This window comes from Saccoglossus kowalevskii, chromosome 19, assembly GCF_978046115.1.
Source record: "Saccoglossus kowalevskii chromosome 19, keSacKowa6.1, whole genome shotgun sequence".
In the NCBI taxonomy this organism is placed as follows: domain Eukaryota; kingdom Metazoa; phylum Hemichordata; class Enteropneusta; family Harrimaniidae; genus Saccoglossus; species Saccoglossus kowalevskii.
This window is the reverse complement of record NC_140659.1, coordinates 31831771-31856347: the sequence shown is the minus strand read 5'-3', so window position 1 is coordinate 31856347 and position 24577 is coordinate 31831771. Positions and strand designations below refer to the sequence as shown.

At 35.2% G+C, this 24577-nt stretch overlaps 2 protein-coding genes across 3 annotated transcripts in view; one reads left to right on the top strand and one right to left on the bottom strand.

Moving 5' to 3' along the window:
• Nucleotides 1-968: 968 nt before the first annotated feature.
• On the bottom strand, nucleotides 969-13720 carry LOC102806075 (tetraspanin-15-like). Of its 2 annotated transcripts, XM_085493671.1 has the most exons (7): nucleotides 13633-13720; nucleotides 7129-7314; nucleotides 6788-6862; nucleotides 5119-5214; nucleotides 3914-4030; nucleotides 3201-3368; nucleotides 969-2781 (listed from the first exon to the last, which is right to left on the bottom strand). In XM_085493671.1, the coding sequence occupies exons 1-7, from the start codon at nucleotides 13708-13710 to the stop codon at nucleotides 2692-2694; spliced, it is 810 nt and encodes a 269-aa protein (XP_085349797.1). In that variant the 5' UTR covers nucleotides 13711-13720; the 3' UTR covers nucleotides 969-2691. The 2 variants fall into 2 exon arrangements, with proteins under 2 accessions (XP_085349797.1, XP_085349798.1); XM_085493672.1 differs by lacking the exon at nucleotides 6788-6862.
• A 96-nt stretch (nucleotides 13721-13816) lies between these two features.
• LOC102806195 (rap1 GTPase-GDP dissociation stimulator 1-B-like) overlaps nucleotides 13817-24577 on the top strand; it is a 48286-nt gene continuing 37525 nt past the window's right edge. The window contains exon 1 of the mRNA XM_085493993.1: nucleotides 13817-13973. The gene's annotated coding sequence lies outside the window, so the exon portion shown is untranslated. The remainder of the gene's footprint in view (nucleotides 13974-24577) is intronic.

The following is a 24577-nucleotide window of genomic DNA, read 5'->3' as shown; positions in this document are numbered from 1 at the left end:
ACACACCTATAGGTGTCAAGAATACTAAGGTCTTCAGATTAGAAGCACAATTAAAGAAACAACAATTGCTAATTTTCGTCAAAAAAAATGACTGCCAGTCGACCATCTTTGATTAGATTGTGACAGACCAAATTTCATTGTTGTACTAAAACACATTTGCCTGTGTACCAAATTTGAACCAACCTGAACAGTGAGAATTGAGCAGAATTGAGCAAAAAATTATTTTTTTTATCAAACAAAATGGCTACCAGGCGACCATCTTGGATTGTGACATAAAAAGTCATATGTCAAATGTCATCACCTGGGATTCGGCAAACGCAAAAGTAGTTTTGCGTATTTTCACGCTTGAGGATGTGGTATACCAATTGATGATGGTCAATTTTGATGAAAATAATTGTATCTGAACACGATACATTATGCCAGGGTTTGTATTATTCAATTTTTTACCAATTGTTGCAAACTGAATGATTCTCTGTTTAAATAAACTTTTACATACAATCAAAGTAAGCTTTTAAATAGAAACTACACAGTATAGAGTATATACAATTGAACAAGTTTTTACAGAGCATTAGGGTTGCTGCCTTGGGGTCTCTCAAATGACATGGTCGTAGTGACTAGTGACAACAATGGGTTCACAGTGTAAGTAATGTATACCAACGTAATCCGGAGTAGTAGTGTCATGTGATTATATTGGTCCGTTGATATGCAAAAGCAAAAATTGTGTAAAATGTATAAAATTGATTTCAAAAACTTTATGCACTTTATGCTTGAGAAAATTACCTAAACACATTTTTTAACTAACAATTTTGCTATCTTTTCCCCAAAACTTCCCAGAACTACAAGTATGCGCATTAAAAACTGCCCTGAGATGCTCCAGTTATAATGTCACATAGCAGGCAAAACTGGACAGACTCAAGGGCGCCACTCAGCAGCATAAACATACTCACACAGGAGAGAGAAAACATATATATGTTGCATGTGTGTTTATTCTAAAGCAAGTGTACAAAACAAATACAGTAAATTAAAAAGCCTCCACCTGTACAATATATTAAATTCTACATATCTTAAAACAGCCTCAGGGTTTAAACATTTACTTCAAGCAGCACGAATTATCTTTTCTGAAATCAAATAAAAAAATCAGAAAAAATCTTTGACTAAGGAAACATTTAATGTCCTATTTAATGGACGCAGTCTTCTCATGATTTTTGGACAGCATATAACCTAGTTAATAACCTGATTTACATAATAATAAGTAGAATAATAGTCTTCTTATGCTAATAAGAATAACTTTTGTTTTCTTGAAAGTTTGAGCATAGTAAAACAACTGTGCCTAAAGGGAAGACATTGAATTTATGTAAAAGTAAAGGCAATTTTTAGTACCTGAGTAAAAGAACGACATGCAGTGAAAAGACTTAGCAGTATAAAAAGTTGAAAAACTAGAATTTGTCTATTAAAATCTGTAGTTAATAACATACCTGGAAAATCAAGAATTAAAACAATGTGTAATTGAATATTTGAATTTAACATTGATCATAAACTTGTAGTAATAGTGTCAAATATTCATACTATTGGTTAATTCAAGGCACTAAATATACATACACACAGTTCTATAACTCATTCAAGCATTTAGTAATAAACACATCCCTGGTTGGGAAATCCTACTTTATAACTGATAAGAAAAATCGAATACATTTAAAACAACACTTGTGTGCAAAAAAAAAGTAACAATTTGTTCAAATGCCTAGTCTATGTTGTAAATTACTGCTGTTTATAACTAAGTTTTTTATTAATTTATTTTGGTTGATTGAAGATTTATTTTCACATTAAACGAGATATTTAGAATTATAAAAATATTAAGAAATAGATGTAATTATTGCTGGTATTCTATACAGAGAAATATTTATCAAAATTGTTAATAAAAATTCAAAACTGTAAGTAAAAACATTTGTTTGTCTTGTAACAAGTGATATATACCGTAATGTACTGAACAACAAGCATATTTTTGGAAATGCAAACGAAAATTTCATATTTGTAATTAATTACAGTGAGGATTCAATGTGAATGCCATATTATTTATCTAGTAGTTATTGTCATGACATTTAAAATTAGCTGCATAAATGCCATGCATCAGAGAGTACCATGGTAAACTTTTATACCAATTTTATAAATGATTACCAATCCAAAAATTCCAGAAATAAAAAGTTTTGGTTCCAAAATAACCACTACCGTATTTTCCCTATTAACGCATATTTCCAATAGAAGCGTATATTAACCCAAATCACATTCCCGGTTTACTGAATCATTAAAATATTTTTTTTTTTACTGTGCTACTAATAGAGCAAATACAGTAACTTGAGATACTAAAAGTTCTCAATAAATCTTCTTACAATAAATGAATAACATTGTGCAAATATGTTGCCTTTGCATTGTACTTATTTGATTAAAAAAACACTTGTACACATCTACAGTGGTTTTATGACTTAAAACACACAGTAATGGGTGTTATTCTCAACAAATCATTAAAAAAACAAAACAATGCAGTTGGGGTGAAATGTTTATCATCTGCATATGTTGTCTAATGTTGTTATGTTTCCATGGTAACACATGTTCTATCACCCCAAAATGATCATTGTTAGGTCAACAAAATTGTGACATAATACCGTACTTCATACCGTTCTACATAGTGGTTAACTAAGTCCTGCTGGGTTTGGAATACAAATAATAATCCCTTTTTTCCTTTATTTTATCGATGAATAAAAATACCAATATTATACCAATGAGCTGGAAAGAAAAATAAATATTAGTATGGCGCCCTCTATTGTCACACACAAGGAATTGTAAAACAATTTAGGGGTAATGTTATCCAGATACCAACCAGAACCAGTTCAACACAAATACCAGCAAACATTAAACAATGTTCTTCAAAAGTGCAAGTTATGGTTGGTATTGAAACTGGAATCATAAATCTATGCATTTACTTAAAGTTTTCTTGCTAATACTTGGTAAATTAGTAGTGATTTCTTAATTTATTTTAAATTAAAAAAAATTAAAAAAAGTTTACTGATTTTAGCACAAACTACAGGGAAATTTGAAATTTTTAAAAATCTTTTAGTCTTATTTATAGATAAGACAAATGTTCATTTATAATGGGGGGAGATAAGAAAATGATATGACAAAAGTATTCACGTAAAGTTAAATACCTGTGGAATAGCAATTCCTAACACAATTCCAGCCATGATGTTTAGATTATCTGAGCACCAGACGACAAAAGCATCAGCACAACCTCGGATGAATATCACATCAACAAGTTCTAGTCGTTCGTATTTACGAGTGTCGTACCCGCACTGTGAATTAATCACCTCATCTCTCTGAAAAAAATAATGTCATGGCAATTAAGTTAATTAATTACCTGATTGATAAACAGGAATAAAGTGCAGGTATGAAGGTGTTACTGCTCATGTGTTTAGTTGTCTTTGTGTTTACATCACAGTAGAATGGGAAAATGTTGATTCCTGTTTCAGAAGATGATTTTGTTGGTTCAAATCTACTCTTTAATGCATGTCTTAAAAGCTAATAATCAATCTATGTTAAACATTGAACATAGATCTGCTTGTTTGAATGTTGAATAATCTTAATACAAATTGAATTTAAAATCATATCACTGCAGTTTTCAATTTTTCCTTGGCAGCAAAGTCACTACATAACTTACGGTTTACATGCACAATTTTCAGTACATAGAATACTTTCATATATCAGGCTAGAGAAGGTATATCATACATGCTGCAGGGAACAGGAATGCACTGGGGCAGGAATAGGAATGCACTGGGGCAGGGTGCAGGAATGCATGGGGCAGGAACAGGAATGCACTGGGGCAGAGTGCAGGAATTCGTGGAGGCAGGAATAGTAGACTTACCACAGTGGATTCACAACATGAATATGGAACACCACAAGCAGATCTACCCGGGGCATCACACTCAAAGTACTTATTCTGCTCCCAATCATTGAAATCATATCCACCGCAGCAACGAAGCTAAAAATAATTAGACAAAATTCAATAAGCCAAAATTAAACATTGTAAATATTAAAACCTTGTTCATTGCAAACCTAGATTAAATATCAAATATGATAGAGGGATAACAAACTAACTTAATATCAATATTAATATTAACAATATCTTTTTCCCATGGCAAAAGTGAGTATTAAAGTCCTGAAACAATACAATAATATATTGTCTAAACATTTTGTGCAGGAAATGCAGGCTAAAAAAGTCATTATAATTACTTAACAAAATTAATTAATATTTATATATTCTTCCATTAATATTACATGTACTGTATTAATCTCAATGTTCCTTATAGAATAATATAACTTGAATTGTATAAAAGTTTCTAAAAGTTCACCAACATATCTAAACAAAATTTGGCAATACATAAGACAACAAGGACAGAGGTACTGACAACTGGCTTTGTTACAATCAGCTTTATTTCCGCTTTGCCTGAGTGTTGCATCAACATCGCTACAACATCACTTGTATTGCTGAAAGTTTTGCGATGCCAAAGCCCATATGACATCTGTAATGTACCTTGCCTTTCATCTACGATGATACCATCAAGGCAATAAACATTTTATCAGTCAAAATGATTATGTATTTTAGGATTGAAAGCAATTTGTGCTGATTGTTTTGTGTACAGAGAAACTATACTTGAAAATGTTATGGAAGAATTGCCACAAATAAACAGTAAAACAAATACTGTACTGTAAAATACTTTATTTTAGCTGGAATTAATTTTTGTTGGTTTATTTTCATTGATTTGTGATGAGTATAATGTAAAATAAATATGGGCAAAAACGGATCTTTCCTGATTTATCCCTTCAGCAAAAATAAATTCAGAGAGAAAATAAAGTACCTTTATAAAGTACCTTTATTTTCTCCAATAGAAGTGTATGCTTTTGTGTACAGAGGTGTGGCTTTGTTCAAAATAAGTCATATTTTAGTGATTTATTGCACATCAAATATAATTTTAGATTTATATGCACTGCTATTGGAGATGTGCTTCTAATAGAGCAAATATGGTAATAATATGAACCAAACCCCAAATTGAGAAACTTAAAACTTACATTGAGTTGCAAGGCGTCAATACCGTTCTGCAAGTCAGGATCATCATAATAAAATTCTATGGCACTTTGTAGCTGGCCTGCAGCCAGATCTTTCACCTATGTTTTAAAGAAAATGAAAATATATAATTAACAGACCACTGTGAGTTAATGTTTGATAGGACTGTCTTTTTATGTGTAAGTATTACTGTAAAACATGTCTTTTTAGCTAGCATGTTATTTTAGTTAATTTAGCTAATCCATAATTCTGTAATTAGCTAATCCATAAGTTCAAGATGTCGCTAATTAAAAATAAAGTATAATCTCACACTGATTGCTAAATTAAAATTTTGTTAATTCATGCATTGAGTGAAATTCACTAAAATTACATGTTAAGCTATATCAATGTAAATACTGTATTATACTTTATTACTGTCAACCAATGGAAATTATTTCTAAGGATGCAATAAATTCATTATTATTATTATATATATTTGTTTCCATATTACATAGACCACTTTCCAGGAAGTAGCGAGACTGGGGTGAAAAAATACTCCTACTTTGTCATGGCGGAAAATACCAACATGTCAGTTTGTTGATAGTCGGTAGAAGGGAATTTTATTTTTGTGACGTTGATTGGTACACCTAGAGTAACAATATCATATGTGAAAGTTCATGTTACACCCCAAAATGGTATGCATGTGCATGAAAAATGCTGTGTCTTTGGCTTCCGGGAAAGTGGTAAATTTTTGTTTCTATTAGTTTCAACAGAATAATCTCAATTTTAACACTACAACACTAGAGGGCGACATTCATAGAAAGCAATGTGGAAAAAAAAGCATGTTGATAAAATAAGATATATACACTAAATACATGTATAGTGTTTTATAGAACAGTATAGTATTCATGGAAAACACTAATATATGCAGTGATTAATACTCTATGTACCAAAATAATCAGTGCACATAGTTTATTTAACAAATACTATTTTATGCAAGTTATAATTTTTTTTAAATCATAATCCAATGTATTAATCAACAGTACAGTATTAACAATATTAAGAATTATATTTCTTGTCCATATTGCAGGGCGGTGGTCGTTGGGCAGTGTACTTGTAAATAAACAATGTATTTTACAAATGTCACATGGAACTTGTATTAAAAATGACATATCACAACAATCACCCTCCTTTCACTTTCTCACATAAGCCTAATACAATGTAGCCAGATTGAATCGTTACTGAGCATATAATTATTGTTGTACACAAGTACATACTATGTTTACTTGGGTTCAGTGCATACAAAAGTTGAGTCATAAAAAAGTCATAAATAAATAAAATAACAGCCCAAACTAAAACAACATGCAATTGTATGGGTTCTATCATAAAACACATGTAACAAGACACTGTCTGCCATACATAGACATAAGCTAAACTGAACAAATATGAAATATTAGTGAAATGCGTTCGAAAATTATTGTATTGCTTCTAGGGTCACAGCAGATCAAGAGGTCAAAGGTGACCAATTATAATGTCTTTACTCATACAAGTAATTTTATCAGTGTATCATTGGCCAGTTTACAGATTGATGGCCATTGCCAGGTTGTGTTATGACAAAGACGTGACATACATGTAAGTTATGTTGTAATACTATTTTTGTCTTGTCAGTATCAAATTACCATATTTATTACTTACATATCCTTTGAATACTAATGCTGTAATGCCAGCCATGATTTCTAGTAGGAAAATAAAAAGAATCACACCACCATACTGAAATATAATAAATATATAAATAAATAAATAAATAAATAAATAAAAAAATAAACAAATAGAATCACACTAAACAAATAAATAAATAAATAAATAAATAAATAAATAAATAAATAAATAAATAAATAAATTCTAAAAAGGGTGATGTTCTTTCTGATCACCTTTAAGAAACCGAGTAAACCTGTAACATACAAGATCCTATAACAATACTACAGTTACACTCACGTTAACTACCCATGATCAGTGGTGATTAAAGTAATACTTACGATTCTAAGGAGCGTGATGTTCTCTCTGATTGCTCCTGTCAAACCGATAAAACCCATTATAAACATACATGCACCTATAATAATCAGGAAAATAGTAGGGCTGGCCAATAAATCCGAAACCGCCTCATAATCAGATTTGGCAATCTCTGCATAGATACCAACAGCCAAGATCAGGCCACCAATCAACTGCCAGGAAAATAAAATATTAAATATAATTAAGTAATAAAATTATTTTGTTTAAATTATTTGATTGGGTGTTAGTGTTGACAAAGTTTATAAAAACACACTACCGGTAATCCTTCAAAAGGAGTTTGTGCTAAAGGGAGAGATCTTTTAAAATTGAGTATAATCAAAAAATAACAGTGGAACTTAAATAAATTAAATTAGTAGGAATTGAAATAGAATTTTTCCACTGCATGCACAGTGTGCACATTGAATTTGAAATTTACCTGCACTAACTTGTGAAATGCACCACTTTTAAAGTTTTAATAAAATTTATGGGTTCTCGATCTATGCGATCATGAAAGAATTTGCTTTTTTTTGAGTTATCTTACAATATTGGTTGAACTCAATTTAGGCTTAGTGAATATAATGAGAAAATGTTGTGTTAATTTCTACATGCACAGCGTGCATATTATATTTTGAGTTTACTTGCACTAGCTGGTAATCTATGTGCATAGTGCAGTGTGCACCAGAGTATTTCAACCCCTGGTAGACAATTTGACACAGCAAAATTTCAAGATACAGTGTATGTAGAAATACTTTACCATAAATCAATGCTATAACAAAGATAAAATACAAATGCTATTTTCCTAGCCATTTTCAGACTCAATCCTAATTTTTTTTAAAGAAATTAAGAACTATTGGGTTAATGAAAAATAAACGTGTGAAACCAGACACATTCCACAGTAGTTAGACAAAATGAAAGTATTTATTATATGAGGTAGCATAAAAGTCTGTAGACAACCATAGTGTAAAGGTCAGCTGAGAGACAACTGTGTACATGTAAATCTTATCTTGGTTATTCACAGGTTAGTGACCTCAATAAAGTCTAAAGTGTTAAAGTACTGTATGTAATTATTAATTCCTTCCAATTCTACAGGCTACATGTTATTTTAGCCAATAAGCCAAGGTGTTACATCGCCCCATATATTACTGTTTACAAGTATTCACAGGAATGCATTTTTGTGAAAGCTATCGACTTAATATCTTAATGACCCAAGTGGAATTTTCACTAGTTTTGAAAGTTTCCCTATATCATGCCAAATTTGTCTCTACCTAAATTGCAGCAGTTTAGATTGTATGATGCAAACACTATAAATACCACTACCTATATAGACAGTCTTTTCTTGTATACACAATAGTCTATTGTAATCAATAACAATAAGATTTCATTAACAGAAATTGAAGGGTTTCACTATATTCTTACACACAGTCAGCAAGGGACCTGGATTGGGTGAAGAAAAGCTCAGGAAGAATTCGTAATTGATTTTGTTTTTGACTAAAATTGAGTATACATGTGTGGTCTAGGATTGAGCAGCATTTGGGACTATATTATAAGCATTCTGAATTTAAACACTGAACTCACTGAAAACCAGTTGATGACAACAAACAATCAGTAAAATGTGAAGCTCCACTCAATCATAAATACAAATTCATAAAAAATTTGTAAAAATTTGCAAAATGTTGCACAAAAATGGAGGGAAGAATTCTGGCATTAAAAAATTTAACCTGAATCTGCACTCAGACAGACAGACATGACCAGAATGTCACCCAAGGTGTTCTCTGACTTCATTGCTGTATATTACATTATATATGGTAATCTAAACTATGAATCAGGTAATTATGAATTCTGTTTATCTGCATGGTTAAAAACTAGATATCATATGGCTGAATTATTTGCTGAGTATTATTTTTGCTGATACATTGTAGCTAAATGTACTAAATTAAAACAGAGTTAATAAGCAAAGTTAACATCAAATCTGTTAATATTAACCTCTCTACAATAAATGGCAGATTTGCAGCTAAACTATTTTTAGATTTGAATATCAACCACAGCTGCTAAACACATTATATCACTCAATTAAAATAGCATTCAAAAGACAACATAATACCAGTAGTTAAACTGCAGCCCATTTGTACGCCCAAGACGGGTAGCTTTTCAATCTGGCTGATAAAAATTAAAACAACATTCAACAACAAGAATGCAACAATTTAAAATGGTAAATTTTAATTATTATTTTTGTGAGTCAGCAGAACATTGAGATTGTCGTGGTGTTTACTTGGAATGGTATTTTAAAATAATCTTTAGTGCAGGCTGGTAATTGTGTCTTTAGGACGTCAGTGAACATTTTTATTTTATTTTCAATGAGATACAAAAATGTGTAGTATCGTACTGTGTTCTGGATAAAAAGTTTGATAAAATTGTCATTACATGTTATGAATACTCCATTCACAAGATGATAACCACTGCCACATAAATGATGAGAAAACCACTGCCACATAAATGATGAGAAAACCACTGCCACATTAATGATAAGAAAACAACTGTCACATAAATGGTGAGAAAACCACTGTCACATAAATGGTGAGAAAACCACTGCCACATAAATGATGAGAAAACCACTGCCACATAAATGATAAGAAAACCACTGCCACATAAATGATGAGAAAACCACTGCCACATAAATGATAAGAAAATCAGTGCCACATAAATGAGAAAACCACTGCCACATAAATGGTGAGAAACCCACTGCCATATAAATGATGAGAAAACCACTGCCACATAAATGAGAAACCCACTGCCACATAAATGATGAGAAAACCACTGCCACATACATGTAAATGATGAGAAAACAACTGCCACATAAATGATGAGAAAACCACTGCCACATGATGAGAAAACCACTGCCACATAAATGATGAGAAAACCACTGCCACATAAATGATGAGAAAACCACTGCCACATAAATGATGAGAAAACCACTGCCACATAAATGATGAGAAAACCACTGCCACATAATGATGAGAAAACCACTGCCACATAAATGATGAGAAAACCACTGCCACATAAATGATGAGAAAACCACTGCTACATAAATGAGAAAACCACTGCAACATAAACGGTGAGAAAACCACTGCCACATAAATGAGAAAACCACTGCCACATAAATGATGAGAAAATCACTGCCACATAAATGATGAGAAAACCACTGCAGTGTTCTCCCCAGGCCTTTCAAGCACTGCGGGCCTGCGTCGCTTAGACAAACAGCCGCGTCGCTTTTGTTTCGCCCGCAATCCTTGAAATCCTGCCCGCGATGCTTATTCATGTTGTATTGTTTACAAGTGTCAGCCTCGTCTTGCACATCTTTAAAACAATAACATGTATTGATCGAAAGGTAATCCCGCCTTTGTACATAGTTAGCCTTACAAAAACAGTGATAAAAACGGAAGTCTACAACAAGTTACCAAGTCTATCAAGGGTGCGGAGCTGGCAAACCCAAAATACTAGGGTAGCAATAATTTGCCCATTGCATCGGGATGGTCTATCCCGAGTTGCTGCACTGCGATTAATTGCGTTTTTACTACTTCATCGCCAGTGACACTAATTACCAAGAATTAAAAAAACAAGTGAAATTGAGTCACATCGGAAAAAAAAACTGTAAATAAATCGAAGTAAAAATTATTCAACTGCAGACGAGACGGACAAGGAAAAAAACAACGAACCCTGACCTCTAGAAATACCTCATTCATAGTGCGTCATTACCGAGGAACGCCACCCTAAGGCGACGTAATGCATGTAGTGACATCACAACCGATGCATGCTGGGTTACAACGGGGATTTTGATTGATGTAACAAAGATGGCGGTGCAGAGTGCATGTTTTTCCGCGATGTTTAAAAACAACAATTCGTTGGCGATTTTGATGTAATTTCTAAGTTAATCATCAATGAATCGTTTTAATTAAGCAAACATTCTAAGTTTGTGTATTTTTAAACAAAAAAGTCAGGGACCGATGATCGCAACAGCAGCGGTGAATACCTGTTCAACGCAATGCCGTCAGCTGACAATTTTACGGTGATCGTAGCGTTACACAGATAGATAGATCAATGAAAAATCGCTGACTTTAGTTTTGAAATACCGTTGTAGAAAAAAAATGTCATTATTGATTTATTAATTTCTTCATACAGATTTTACAAATTTAACAAATTTAAAATGGCCGCTATTCGGCTATTGTTAATCGGATCATGAAAAAAATGCATGTGCATATGTCCCATAAAATGTGTGATGTATGAGTAAAGTTTGAACTTAATCGGTCCATGCATGTTCGAGATACAGGTGATCACGGACGCACGCACGGACGGACGGACGCACGCACACAGGGCAAAACATAAGTCCCCGTTTTCGGACTACGTCCGAACGGGGACTAATAATGTTGTCACAAAAATATGTAGGACCACGATTGAATCAATGACCGGCGAAAAATTTATATTGAACGCAATGAAGCGTAATCAAGTCATCCATGGTTGTTGTTTAGAGTATGTCGCTCTTTGACGTTTTACTTCAAGTGTGTCAAAATAATATTCTTTGTTTATATACATAGTACAAATCGATCGAGCCCTGGCAAAACAAAGCATTTCATTACAAAAAGGGCATACATAAAAAAACAACGCAATGTGGTACGATTGTTTCCCGTTGTGGTAGGTCCACTCCGATAAGCAAAATTATGTGTGATAAATATGCATGTATATAAATTGTATTCAAAAACACCTCGCGTTATTTTTACTGCAACAATTGGAGTTTAATGTTTATTCCTAAAGTTTAATGAGTCGTCAGTCACTTCATGCAAAATCTTGCAGGCGAAGTGCGGGTGGAGATTGACAGCACATCACGTCTGTTATTGTTGTGCTGTTTAGAATTAGCTTTATTCAGCATTTAACCGATTGCCACTTTTGTGAGGCGTCAACTGTTGACAAACAATAAAGACCGATAGCGGCTTCATCAATAATGTGCATGCTGGTCCAAGATAAAATGCCGTCAGTCTCGTTGTTTCGCGACCTCAGACCAGGATGTATTTAATACCACACCAAGGAACTAACATGGGATCAGTTTTATCTGTTATATTTTCCCGAACATGACACCTACCTACCTGAATATGTAACAGGGCCGCCATAAAATTGCATTCCAATGATTCGTTTCTGACATAAATATGACATTCAACCACAGTCACTTCAACGCAAAATAAGACTGTTAGTGAGAACATGGATGTACTAACGCTGTACATAAAATTCTAACAAAGGTCAATTTGATATTTCGAATGAACTGACGATATGACGCTGTTTACAGTGATTTTGTATTTTTCTCGGTTAAAAAACGGCGATTACGGGAACGAGAGTACACAGATCTCGAGTGAAGATTTGTTTTTTTCACAAACAATCTCAGACAAGTCCGCTTTAAATCCTCGCAACAAGAAAATATGCCGATAAGACATCGGGGGCTTATTTTTTTAATTCACACAGTTCTAGCGGCCTGACTCGCTCGCAACTGCTACGTTTAGTCACCGTCCCTCAACACGGTGGTTTAGTGTACATACCACACATGCACAAATAGCATCGTAGACATTCAGATATTCGATACATTTCAACACAAGTAACTTGAAAACAAATGGCAAGGACATCGGACTTAATTTTATTTCACACAATGCCGATGTAGCTAGCACTCGCAACTACATACAAATCGCCACTCGCAACTGCTATTTTTAGCGCTAGCAACTGCCATTTTCGAGCGCTAGCAACTGCCACATTCGAGCGCTCGCAACTGACACATTTTGCCACTTGCTACTCGCAACTCACCACTCGCAACTGGCGTATTTATGCACCCTTACATACGTCCAAGTAGAGAATGTCTTGAACATGTTGAACACCAAAAGTTTTTTTTAGTCTGAAATTTGTGCTTGCTTTTTAACAAATAAAATAGGTACAAAAGAAAAATGTAACCGCTTATAATCCAGGGTTAATATTTAAAACAACTATAAATGACGCATATGTATATTCCAAGAAACGATACAACCAAAGCGTACGGTGAATGAAGACGATACAATCAACGATAGCGTACGGTGAGTGAAGAATGACATTGACGAAACTCACAGCACGCCATCACCGTTAGATCAATTACTAAATTACTGCTGTTTTTGGTCCTCGGTTTCTCTACAACTAGGATATTTGACGAAAAATTGATTGCAGTTTTTAAATTACGACATTACTATCAGTTACTAAATGAATATTACAAATCAACAATACACGTGTATTTGACCAGGAAGACTCGATAAATCAGTTGAACTGTCTGAAAAGGGGCGCGTCACTTTCACAAACGGCCGGAAAACACAAACAACTACCACAAGCAATGTAAAAGGCGTTTTAACAAATATATTGTCGTTATTTTACAATTTTGCAAGGTCACAATGAAAGATCGGTTTGATTTCTTCAAATATCATGTTTGAACTTACCCAAAATATTAGATCATAGATGCATATTAGCACTTTTAGCGTGGCGTGTCCACAGTCGGGCTTTTTCACTCGAGACATCTTTCCAGCGAATGTTTTTAAGCTCCCTAGCTTACTAAAAAATCTATTCAATTTTATCCAAATTCGAAGAGTTACGTAGTGTTTTTTTCTCACTTGACTCATCATGGCGCTGAGCTAAGGCATGGTTTATGATTCTCTGGTTAATCTTTTTTGTCTGCAGATATCTAGAAAAGTGCGACTGCTCCACGTTGGCTGACATTCATTTTTTGCACAAGGTCCGCGCATAAACGGTGGAAACCTTCTCCAGTTTAGCGAACTGCACGGTGAGTCTGACGATTGCAAAGTCCATTCATTCTCTTCGTGAAATGTCGATGATTCACTTTCGATGCTGTATAATTCCACTGTCTAGGCATGGTACACCTGCATGTACGTGTGCTGGCCATAAAAAGATTCTGGGAAGAACCCTATACGGAAAATAATCACGTCATCTGTATGTCATATCCTACACTATCGAATGGTAGTTGCAAACCAAGTTTCGTGAAAATAACCATGGCTCAATACTTTAATTAATAATTTTCTTAATAACACCCATTGGACCATTTTCTTAAATCCCAAATATGTACAGTTTTATGATTGATGCAAATGTTAAACACTTATTAAAAAATCAGCCATAAATGTTACAAGAGAGTAAAATACCAATGCCTCCACACCCAGTCTCTCTGAAATTGGTCTGAGATTTATACCATCGGATGAAGACATCAGATATTGTATTTAGTGATTGATGAGTGCATGTAAATTAGAATGATTTTGTGATTAAGAAGGCTTTTGTAGACATAGTTTTGTAGATATGTTGATATAACCTAAGGCCTGAACCAATTTCCTTATTCAGATCTCTTGGAAAGCATAAAAACAGAAATGGAAATAGTTTACTGTTTGCCATTTTAATAATGCGAGTCAGTGAAAGTTTCAAATTTTGTCCACATGACTGACATTTAAATCACAATATCCCATAATTTCTAGCAGTTTACAGTTTTCCTGATACCATTATATTGGTTGGCCTTGGCCTAAAATCTTTTTTTCATTTTGGCCTTTATAAACTGGTTCATTTGACCAAACTGGTGCCAAAAAGGCAGTCACTGGTCACACTAGGCACATATGGTCTGATATACAGGTCTTTTTGGAACTTCTCAGAAGTGGTCTAACCTGACATGGTCACGTGAGTTGCGTCTTTCACGGTGCTCCAGAACCCAACACACGCCTGGCAGAGTGATGTAGTTTTTCACTTCCCCAACGATTTTTTTGTCTGTACCAATCAAATTGCAGGAACATCTGTTAGTGACAGCCATCAAAGAGTAACCATTCACGGCAGAGTTTATTTTGGCCCAATGTTATCATCTTGTTGAAAACAGTCTGTGATTTTTGCTGACAATGCAAACATGGCTTTGTGTTACCATGACAACCAAAATGATTATGCATTGATACTCGTTGTAAGAAGGCGTGAACTATGCGAATTTGCAGTATTGATCTTGCCGAGAGACGTGCACTATTCCGTCAGGCATTAGTGAGGCCTGATGTCGTTTGGCCAGCGAGGGCGCCACTCACGCCTACATGTCAGGCTAAGAGGTGATCATGATGTGCAGGTAGTCTACAGCTATGTAGATTTGACTTTGCTGATCAAATATACCTATGGTTCACTGCAATGAATTACACAAGTCAATTGGATTTGTTTGATTGGGTTAACAGAAGGACAATTACATAACACAGTTACACACAATTTATATGCAATGACTCGTTGCAGCTAGTAAAATGAACGATTCAAGTCATTAGTGTATAGCCTTGTGTGGTTACCTTCCTAACTAGATTCTGGTGTTTTCATCCGATCTTTGCTGTTTTCGCTGATGCTTAAAATGATCAACTTCACCACAACAGGTCACCATTGAGGATTTTAAAACATGTCAGCTGTGGTTATACACTTCTACTTTCTTGAGGTTTTATTGGGGTCAGTTATGACTGCCAAAATGACATGATTGCTCATATAATGTGAGCAGAACCAAGGCTTTTTTTTCATGGAAAAGAATCAGGATTTACTCTCATTTGTGATCTGGAAATGTTGTAAATCAGATATATAATATTTTCTCTTACTTACCATTAATGCATTTATTTATTTATTTATTGGGGTGTGATTTTGCTGTTAATCACTGAGACGTGAAATTCGATGAATTAAATCCACAGGATTTATGAAATTAAAATTTTATTTGAATTTGATTATCGGTATTACTATTAAAATTTAAGTACTAGTAATCTTTCATCCTAAATATATGAGAATATATCTACAGTGTATTTTATCTGTATTTTATCTGTTTTAAAATGTATGTGAATGGGGAATTTTGTTTTCCTTGATATTTGCTTCATGCATATTTGATAAAAATATTCAATTCAGTTGATAAAAATATTCAATTCAGTTGATAAAAATATTCAATTCAGTTGATAAAAATATTCAATTCAGTTGATAAAAATATTCAATTCAGTTGATAAAAATATTCAATTCAGTTGATAAAAATATTCAATTCAGTTGATAAAAATATTCAATTCAGTTGATAAAAATATTCAATTCAGTTGATAAAAATATTCGATTCAGTTGATAAAATATTCAATTCAGTTGATAAAAATATTCAATTCAGTTGATAAAAATATTCAATTCAGTTGATAAAAATATCCAATTCAGTTGATAAAAATATCCAATTCAGTTGATACAAATATTCAATTCAGTTGATAAAAATATTCAATTCAGTTGATAAAAATATTCAATTCAGTTGATAAAAATATTCAATTCAGTTTCAAATTCGTTATTACTCAGTAGACTTGTCGTGACATTTCTTTTATGTTGCATCTTTTGTATGTATTCAGTGAATATTTGATAATTTATACAGCACTATTGATCGATAATCCTTTTATATATTGTTTAATTGCTTGGTAAATTTGTTTTTTGAGGGATTATCAGGCTTCATTTTGGCAGGTTGTAGTTTTCAGTCAGTGTCACAGACATTTTTGGTTTATTCATGTTTTTGGTCATCATAATAAGAATAGTGAATCAAAGGGAATGAAACATCAAGTTTACTGAAAAAAACAAAATAAAAAGCACAAGAAAAATATGTAAATAAAAATACATGACACAATGATTTGGAAATCAAATTGACCAAAAATGTTGTTTCCTATAGAAGCAACTATCAGACTTACATTTTTAACTGGGTCAAAATCATTGCAATTCAGGTTTTGTCTCCTGTGTGCAGTATACAACTGAGCGCTGATATTGTTGGCGATCCGTTAGGATTACCCTTAAAACACTTTTGTGTGTGTGTAATTTCCAGTGTCTTCACATATTAATTTTTCTGTGATTTTTTTGGCCTGACCATTTCTCTCATACTTGGCAGGCAAGTCACACCTTCACTCTAGTTAGAAGGTAAAATATGAAAAAAAATTCTCGCCCACTAAATTTAGGATTAAACACTTCAGACATAGCTCATTCTACTCAGCTCAAATGTGCTATTTGATTTTGTTTATATTGGCAGGCAGGTCATAATAATAGAAGTGTTCAAATGCTTTGGCTATGTTGGGCACCGACAAAGATCACCGGCGCTGACGTTATAAAATCTGTATCAACGTAATCCCAACTTTGAATGAACTGTAAATATGAACGCAAAACACTCAGAAATATTAATTATAACAGCAGAATACATGCTACCGAAGGTACATGTAGTAATAATGTGAGGTGACTTCTGAAGACTGAATGCTCTTTGAGAACTTTGTATACAGGGCCCGGTTTTAGTGATAAACCGACATTAGCTTCTCGTTCATGTCCTACCATGGCAACAGCTGACAACATGATTATTTTTTGTGAGGAGCGGATCACCAACCAGCCTACCAGCTTGTACCAATGTCTTTCAATTTGTCTTTTTGTGGTCAAATCTTGTTCCTCTGATATCTCGAAAGGCACTGGATGGATTGAAATGAAACCTTTGTGTACATCAGTACAACATCATTTTTGTTACCTGATGGTTTAGGTTCATGTGCTGCAAGTTACAGAGCACATACCTACGTTTGTAAGCGACCGTTTCTCAGCAAACAATTAAGCAGAGGCATTTTCAATGTCAAAATCGCAAAGCTATCCGTTTTTACGCAATCTGGGAAGTTTGAATTACTAAATGAAGTACAGGATGACGAAGCTGAAATATCTAAGAACCAACAAATACCAAAAATTATCTCTCAAAAGTGAATATTCATGGTGTATTTTAAGTCTAACCGGGCCGGAAATTGGGAATTTGTTACTACTCTAAATATTCTAACATATTTCAGTATAAGGTAGTAACAAATGCCTCATCTCAGAAAAAAAGTGCTGCAATCAGTTGTAAACGGAATATTAAAACTTGAGAGGATAACCAAAAATCTTAGCTGGTTTTAGTCCAAGTATTTTGTACAGGTACTTGTACAGTGTGTCTGTCAAAAATTAATGATTAACTGAGATAAATATGAACTGCCTAATTATATTCATTGTGTGACTACTGTATTATTTGAAAAGTAAAAAAACGCCCTCTATGAATAACTAACATGTTGCAAGTTATTAATAGTTACTAGTAGTGTGGGCAGCCCCATATAAAGAGATATTTTGCCCCAAATATATGCAATGAATTATACCCCTTACATATATTCAGTCCCCAAATATATGCAATGAATTATACCCCTTACATATATTCAGTCCCCAAATATATGCAATGAATTATACCCCTTACATATATTCAGTCCCCAAATATATGCAATGAATTATACCCCTTACATATATTCAGTCTCCAAATATATGCAATGAATTATACCCCTTACATATATTCAGTCCCCAAATATATGCAATGAATTATACCCCTTACATATATTCAGTCCCCAAATATATGCAATGAATTATACCCCTTACATATATTCAGTCCCCAAATATATGCAATGAATTATACCCCTTACATATATTCAGTCCCCAAATATATGCAATGAATTATACCCCTTACATATATTCAGTCCCCAAATATATGCAATGAATTATACCCCTTACATATATTCAGTCCCCAATATGTGCTATGAATGAATAATAAAACAATGCATACAACTGCAATTTTTTGTCTTGTTCAGCGAACTGGAATTATATCCCTTAAAACAATTAAACAAATTAGGCAACAATGTTTTTGTAAGATATTTACATTAATCAAGGACTTTTGGTAGACTGCTTTCTCACTGCTGTTTCAATCCTGAAACTTGTTTGTATTCAAAATTAATTATTACAAAGCATATCCTTTTTGAGCAAAATATGATAAAGGAAATAATATTATATAACAAAGGGCAAGGTCACCATAGTTTAACTATTACTACGTTCATGTTACAGGATCTCAGCACGTGCCAAAATTATTATTTCTTTGGGTTTGCAGAGGGATTACAGCAGTTTTGTTCACGTTATTTGGGACCCACTGAGAACTGACACAACTCATGCCGAAATCACGCCCTCATTCGTATTTCGTGACGAGCGTTTAGGCAGCAAATCCCGGCACATGCCAAGTTTCTGTCCCAAGCATCTGCCGACTTGGTCCCGAGTCTCAGCACGTGCCGAGATCTCTAACGTGAACACCACTTATGTTTTTATTCTGTATCGTGACAATAGTTTTCTCAAATAGATTGAAACTGGTACATACACAGTATTTCATTAGTTGATTGTCTCATAATAGTTTCTAACTTATCTGTATATTTCAATTAGCTAATTATATACTTATGAACTATTATCAGCTTTTTTAGCTAAAATATTGTAAAAAACATTGCTGAATTAAAAATATCTTTTGGGGAGGGACATATAATAGTAAGAAATAAGTAAGTCAAAATGATTTGCATATTATTAATTAATTATAAAAAAAATAACTAACAACTTCAGTTTGGTTTACTAACTGGTTTTTCTGAACCTGTTGTACGTGCTAATCAATTTTGTTAACACCACAAAATAATATGGCCTGAAATTGATGACAACCGCTAAGGTCAATCTAATTAAATTACATTGTCTTGCTGTCATTACTGTGTCTTTGACCTTGTATGTCATTCATTAATAGATAGACCATTTAAATAGTAAAATATCTGGAGTATGTTCTGCATTCACATATTGACAACTATAATGCTGTATATGCCTTTTTAGCTCCGCTGTCGACTTTGTCGAGCGGAGCTTATCATATGAGTGATTGTCCGTCGTCGTCCGTGTCAATGTTTTACTTTTTCGACTTCTTCTTGAAAACTACAAGCCTGAATGCTTTGATACTTGGTGTATATGTACCTTGGGTAGACCTCTCTTAGGTTTGTTCATTTCATGTTGATATCTTCAATTCTCTAAGTTTGGTGAATATTTTTGTCATTTTTGTTAAAAAGTGATATTTTCGACTTCTTGTTAAAAACCGCAAGTGCAATTGCTTTGATATTACATATATAGGTACTACATGTGGACCTCTCTCAGATTTGTTCATTTTGTAATGATATCTTTAATTCTCTAATTTTGGTGAATATTTTTGTCATTTTTGGTAAAAAGTGATATTTTCGACTTCTTGTTAAAAACCGCAAGTGCAATTGCTTTGATATTACATATATAGGTACTACATGTGGACCTCTCTCAGAATTGTTCATTTTGTAATGATATCTTTAATTCTCTAATTTTGGTGAATATTTTTATCATTTTTGGTAAAAAGTGATATTTTCGACTTCTTGTTGAAAACCGCAAGTCCAATTGCTTTGATACTACATATATAGGTACTACATGTAGACCTCTCTCAGATTTGTTCATTTTGTGATGATATCTTCGATTCTTTAATTTTGGTGAATATTTTTGTAATTTTTGGTAAAAACTGATATTTTCGACTTCTTGTTTAAAACCACAAGTCCGATTGCTTTGATATTACATATATAGGTACTACATGTGGACCTCTCTCAGATTTGTTCATTTTGTGATGATGTCTTCAATTCTCTAATTTTCGTGAATATTTTTGTAATTTTTGGTAAAAAGTATTATTTTCGACTTCTTGTTAAAAACCAATAGTTCAATTGCTTTGATATTACATATTTAGATACTACATGTAGACCTTTCTCAGATTTGTTCATTTCGTGATGATATCTTGGATTCTATAATTTTGGTGAATATTTTTGTCATATTTGGTAAAAAGTGATATTTTCGACTTCTTGTTAAAAATCAAAAGTTCAATTGCTTTGATATTACATATTTAGATACTACATGTAGACCTTTCTCAGATTTGTTCATTTCGTGATGATATCTTGGATTCTATAATTTTGGTGAATATTTTTGTCATATTTGGTAAAAAGTGATATTTTCGACTTCTTGTTAAAAACCAAAAGTTCAATTGCTTTGATATTACATATATAGATACTACATGTAGACCTTTCTCAGATTTGTTCATTTCGTGATGATATCTTCAATTCTCTAATTTTGGTGAATATTTTAGTCATTTTTGGTAGAAAGTGATATTTTCGACTTCTGGTTAAAAACTGTAAGTCCGATTGCTTTGATACTATACATATTGTTAATTTTCTGATGATGTCTTCAGTTCTTTAATTGAAATGTGCATTTCTAACAGCGGAGCTATCTCAGCCGATAGGCTGCTTGTTGTAAATTAATTATAGATTAATTAAAATTGCGTAATATGCGCTTTGTCAACATACTGATAGCGAGGAGAGAAAAACAATGACATTTTAAAATTAGTAATGTTCACCTGGCAACCAATATTTAGAGAGAGAGAAGAAATGTCAAAATGATGTAAATAGAAAAACTTACAGCATAATGCTTTTAACGTATTTGTTTATTAGAAAAGCATTCCCAAGCAAAGAACACATAGAAAACATAGAAGTTTTTTATCTTATATAAGGAATGTAAAGTATGCATGCCTATCTGCTGCTTTGTATATACTGATTTTGAAAAGTTGATTTTTTCTTTTTTTCCACAACTGTCCAAATTCACTACATTCAATTACCCACCATAGACTCCGGTCAGTCAAAATGACTATTTTGAACTGTAGGCATTAATCAGCGATTCTGCCAATGATGGAGAGATAGAATCTAGGTCAGGGGAAGCCCCATAACCCCAAGATTCTTTTCCCTTACGTCATAAACCACGTGGCCGAGGCCATATGGCGGTGCCATTATGGCTGGGTATTCACTCTTCCTTTATCTCCGCATCAACGGAGATGAAGTTTAGCGACTCTGCCTGGATCGCCTGCTTTTTCCTGTCCGGGTTTCTAGCTTGGGTTGTTGCCACTGCCACGGCATCCGACATTGTAGCTGGTAGGATAAGTTTTCCTTGTCATTTTTACCCTTGTGTCGTTTTCCCCTTTGTTTATAGCATTTTTCACAACAAAGAAATAAAACCCGGCGTTAATCACTTGTTGGTTTTGTTGCGTCACCTTTTACAACTGTAATTCGCTTCCCTCATGCATGTCATCTTCATTTTATTTACCAATGAATTTAGAAATGGATAGATGTACTGACAGCACCAGAGGCTCGCCGCCAGTTTTGTCCCCTCAAGTTTTGAAACAGGCTTATAGTGGTTGTGCACAGAATTTACCAGATAAGAACCCGCATGCAAAATGCTACTTATGTGTCAGTTGTGTGCGGGGTTCGGGTTTACATCATCCACCCTCTTTGATGGGGAGATGGCAGTGCAGTATCGAGCTTCGGGGTGTAACAAGCCAGATGGTTCAGGGCGAAATCGCTGGCCAGTTGGCCGCTGCCAAGGGTAAACGAAGGGTGCCCCAAGGACAGAAAACACAACGCCCTAAGGCAACGCCTGCTAGCGCCCGCGCCCTCGGGAAAGAAGGGACCAGCTTACAATGCAACAAGGGGGTGGGCATATGATTTGGCGAGGGGCCAGGTTACAACTTAGTAACTTCAGTAGACACCGGGGAAGCTCACCTCATGGGAGGAGAGAACCCCCTCACCCCCCACCTTGCAACCTCTGAACCCATGGCCACATATCCCTGTTGCACACAGATTGTGCCGGTGCATTCCGGCTTGGAGACAGCGGGTGACCAATTCCTGGACGCTCCAGGTAGTGACACTCGGCTACAGAATACCACTGACATCTTCACCTCCCATGTCAGTGCCCCCCTGTCAGGGGATCCCCGCAAGGCGGAAGCAATCAGACAGGAAGTAGTTAGCTGGAGAAGGGCGCCGTAAACAGGGCAGTTCAGCCGGCACTAAGTCCGGGCTTCTACTCAAATCCACCAAAATCTACAGGCGGCTGGTGTCCAGTTCTGGACTTAAGCAGACTAAATCAGTACATGCTCCTCGATCGGTTTTGCATGGAGAGGCCATTCATCGTTCTTCTCTCCATTCACCGGTTCGACTGGCTAGCTTCTCTAGACTTAAGCGATGCGTACCTGCACATACCGATGCACCCAGTGAGTTGCCATCTCCTTTGATTCGCCCACCTGGGCCAAGTATAGAATTTTGGGTGCTCTCCTTCAAGTTATGCACAGCACCCTACGTCTTCACCATCTCAGGAACGTTGCCTAGCGCTAAGCAGCCTAGCCAAACGCCTAGTCAGCGTTCCCTCTTTGTCTCTCCGAGAACTAATGCGGATCATCGGAATGATGACGTCGCGTTACGCAGCCACCCGGCTGCGCTTATTATTGGAACACCGAGCTCACCTACGGGACTAGACAGACGAGTATTGATCACGGACCAAGCGAAGGAAGCCAACCTCGGGCCAACCTCGGGCAGTTGGTCCTCTTGGACCCACTCGTCACAGCTATGACTCTGGTAACAGACGCCTCCCTCCAAGGGTGGGGAGCGCATCTATTGGACAAACAAGCCCAAAGAATATGCTCCCCTCATTGGGTTCGGGACCGCCATATCAACTGGCATGAGCTGAAAGCAGTGCACCTAGCACTACTACGCTTTCTACCCGAAGTTCGAGACCACAAAGTCCTGCTCCGCACAGACAACACAGCGGTGGTTTTCTACAGGAGGGGCGGACACGTTCCCCATTGTTGTTAGTCCTAGCAGAGCAAATTCTCCTTTCGTGCCTGGAATACAATGTGGAGTTAACCGCACACCACCTTCCAGGGGTGAGGAACAGTCTGGCAGACGCCCTTTCGAAGCGACCCCGTCTCCAGAACTCGGAGTGGCAGATACCACAGTGGGTAGCCTCCAGGCTGTTTCGGCTGTGAGATGGTCCAAAGATAGACCTGTTTGCCAAGCTCCCGATGTACATTACACTCTTGCCGATACTAGGCGCCTGGGCCATTGACGCCTTATCGATCTCATGGACCCACATGGATGTGTACGCCTTTCCTCCCTAGCTTTCCCGGGCACACCGAACGTTGTCACTGTAGCAGCATTTTGGCTTCTTCCCCCGGGGACAGCACAGGCAAGGTAAGACACCACCATTTTGGGGTTTTAACTACGAGTAAGATGTTGAGTGTACTTGTGTAGAGTGTATCATCCCGGACTGGGAAAAGACTTTCATCATTTTCTGTTTGCTCGGAAAACCTTCCACCTATCGGCGTTTGAAATAATCATTTTGACTGACCGGAGTCTATGGTGGGTAATTGAATATAGTGAATTTAGGCAGAGGGTTCTCCGAACACGCCTATTCACAAAGTTCATACCCACCATATACTCCCCCCCCCCCTAACCACCCAACACTTTCAGTGATTAATGCCTACAGTTCAAAATAGTCATTTTGACTGACCGGAGTCTATGGTGTGTATGAACTATGTGAATAGGTGGGTTCGGAGAACCCTCTGCCTAATTTTGTTGCATATCTTGTTAGTGCTCTTGAACACAGCGATGCTATTATAATAATGAAAGACACACAGTGCAATATTAGAGATACTGTACTTCCCTGAGC

Coding starts and splice junctions, on each gene's coding strand:
- LOC102806075 (XM_085493671.1), bottom strand. CDS start 13,710: ATGTCTCGAGTGAAAAAGCCCGACTGTGGACACGCCACGCTAAAAGTG. Junction 5,215..6,787: donor CATTAGTATTCAAAGGATAT/GTAAGTAATAAA, acceptor TTTAAAACATAG/GTGAAAGATCTGGCTGCAGG. Junction 3,369..3,913: donor CATGTTGTGAATCCACTGTG/GTAAGTCTACTA, acceptor TATTTTTTTCAG/AGAGATGAGGTGATTAATTC.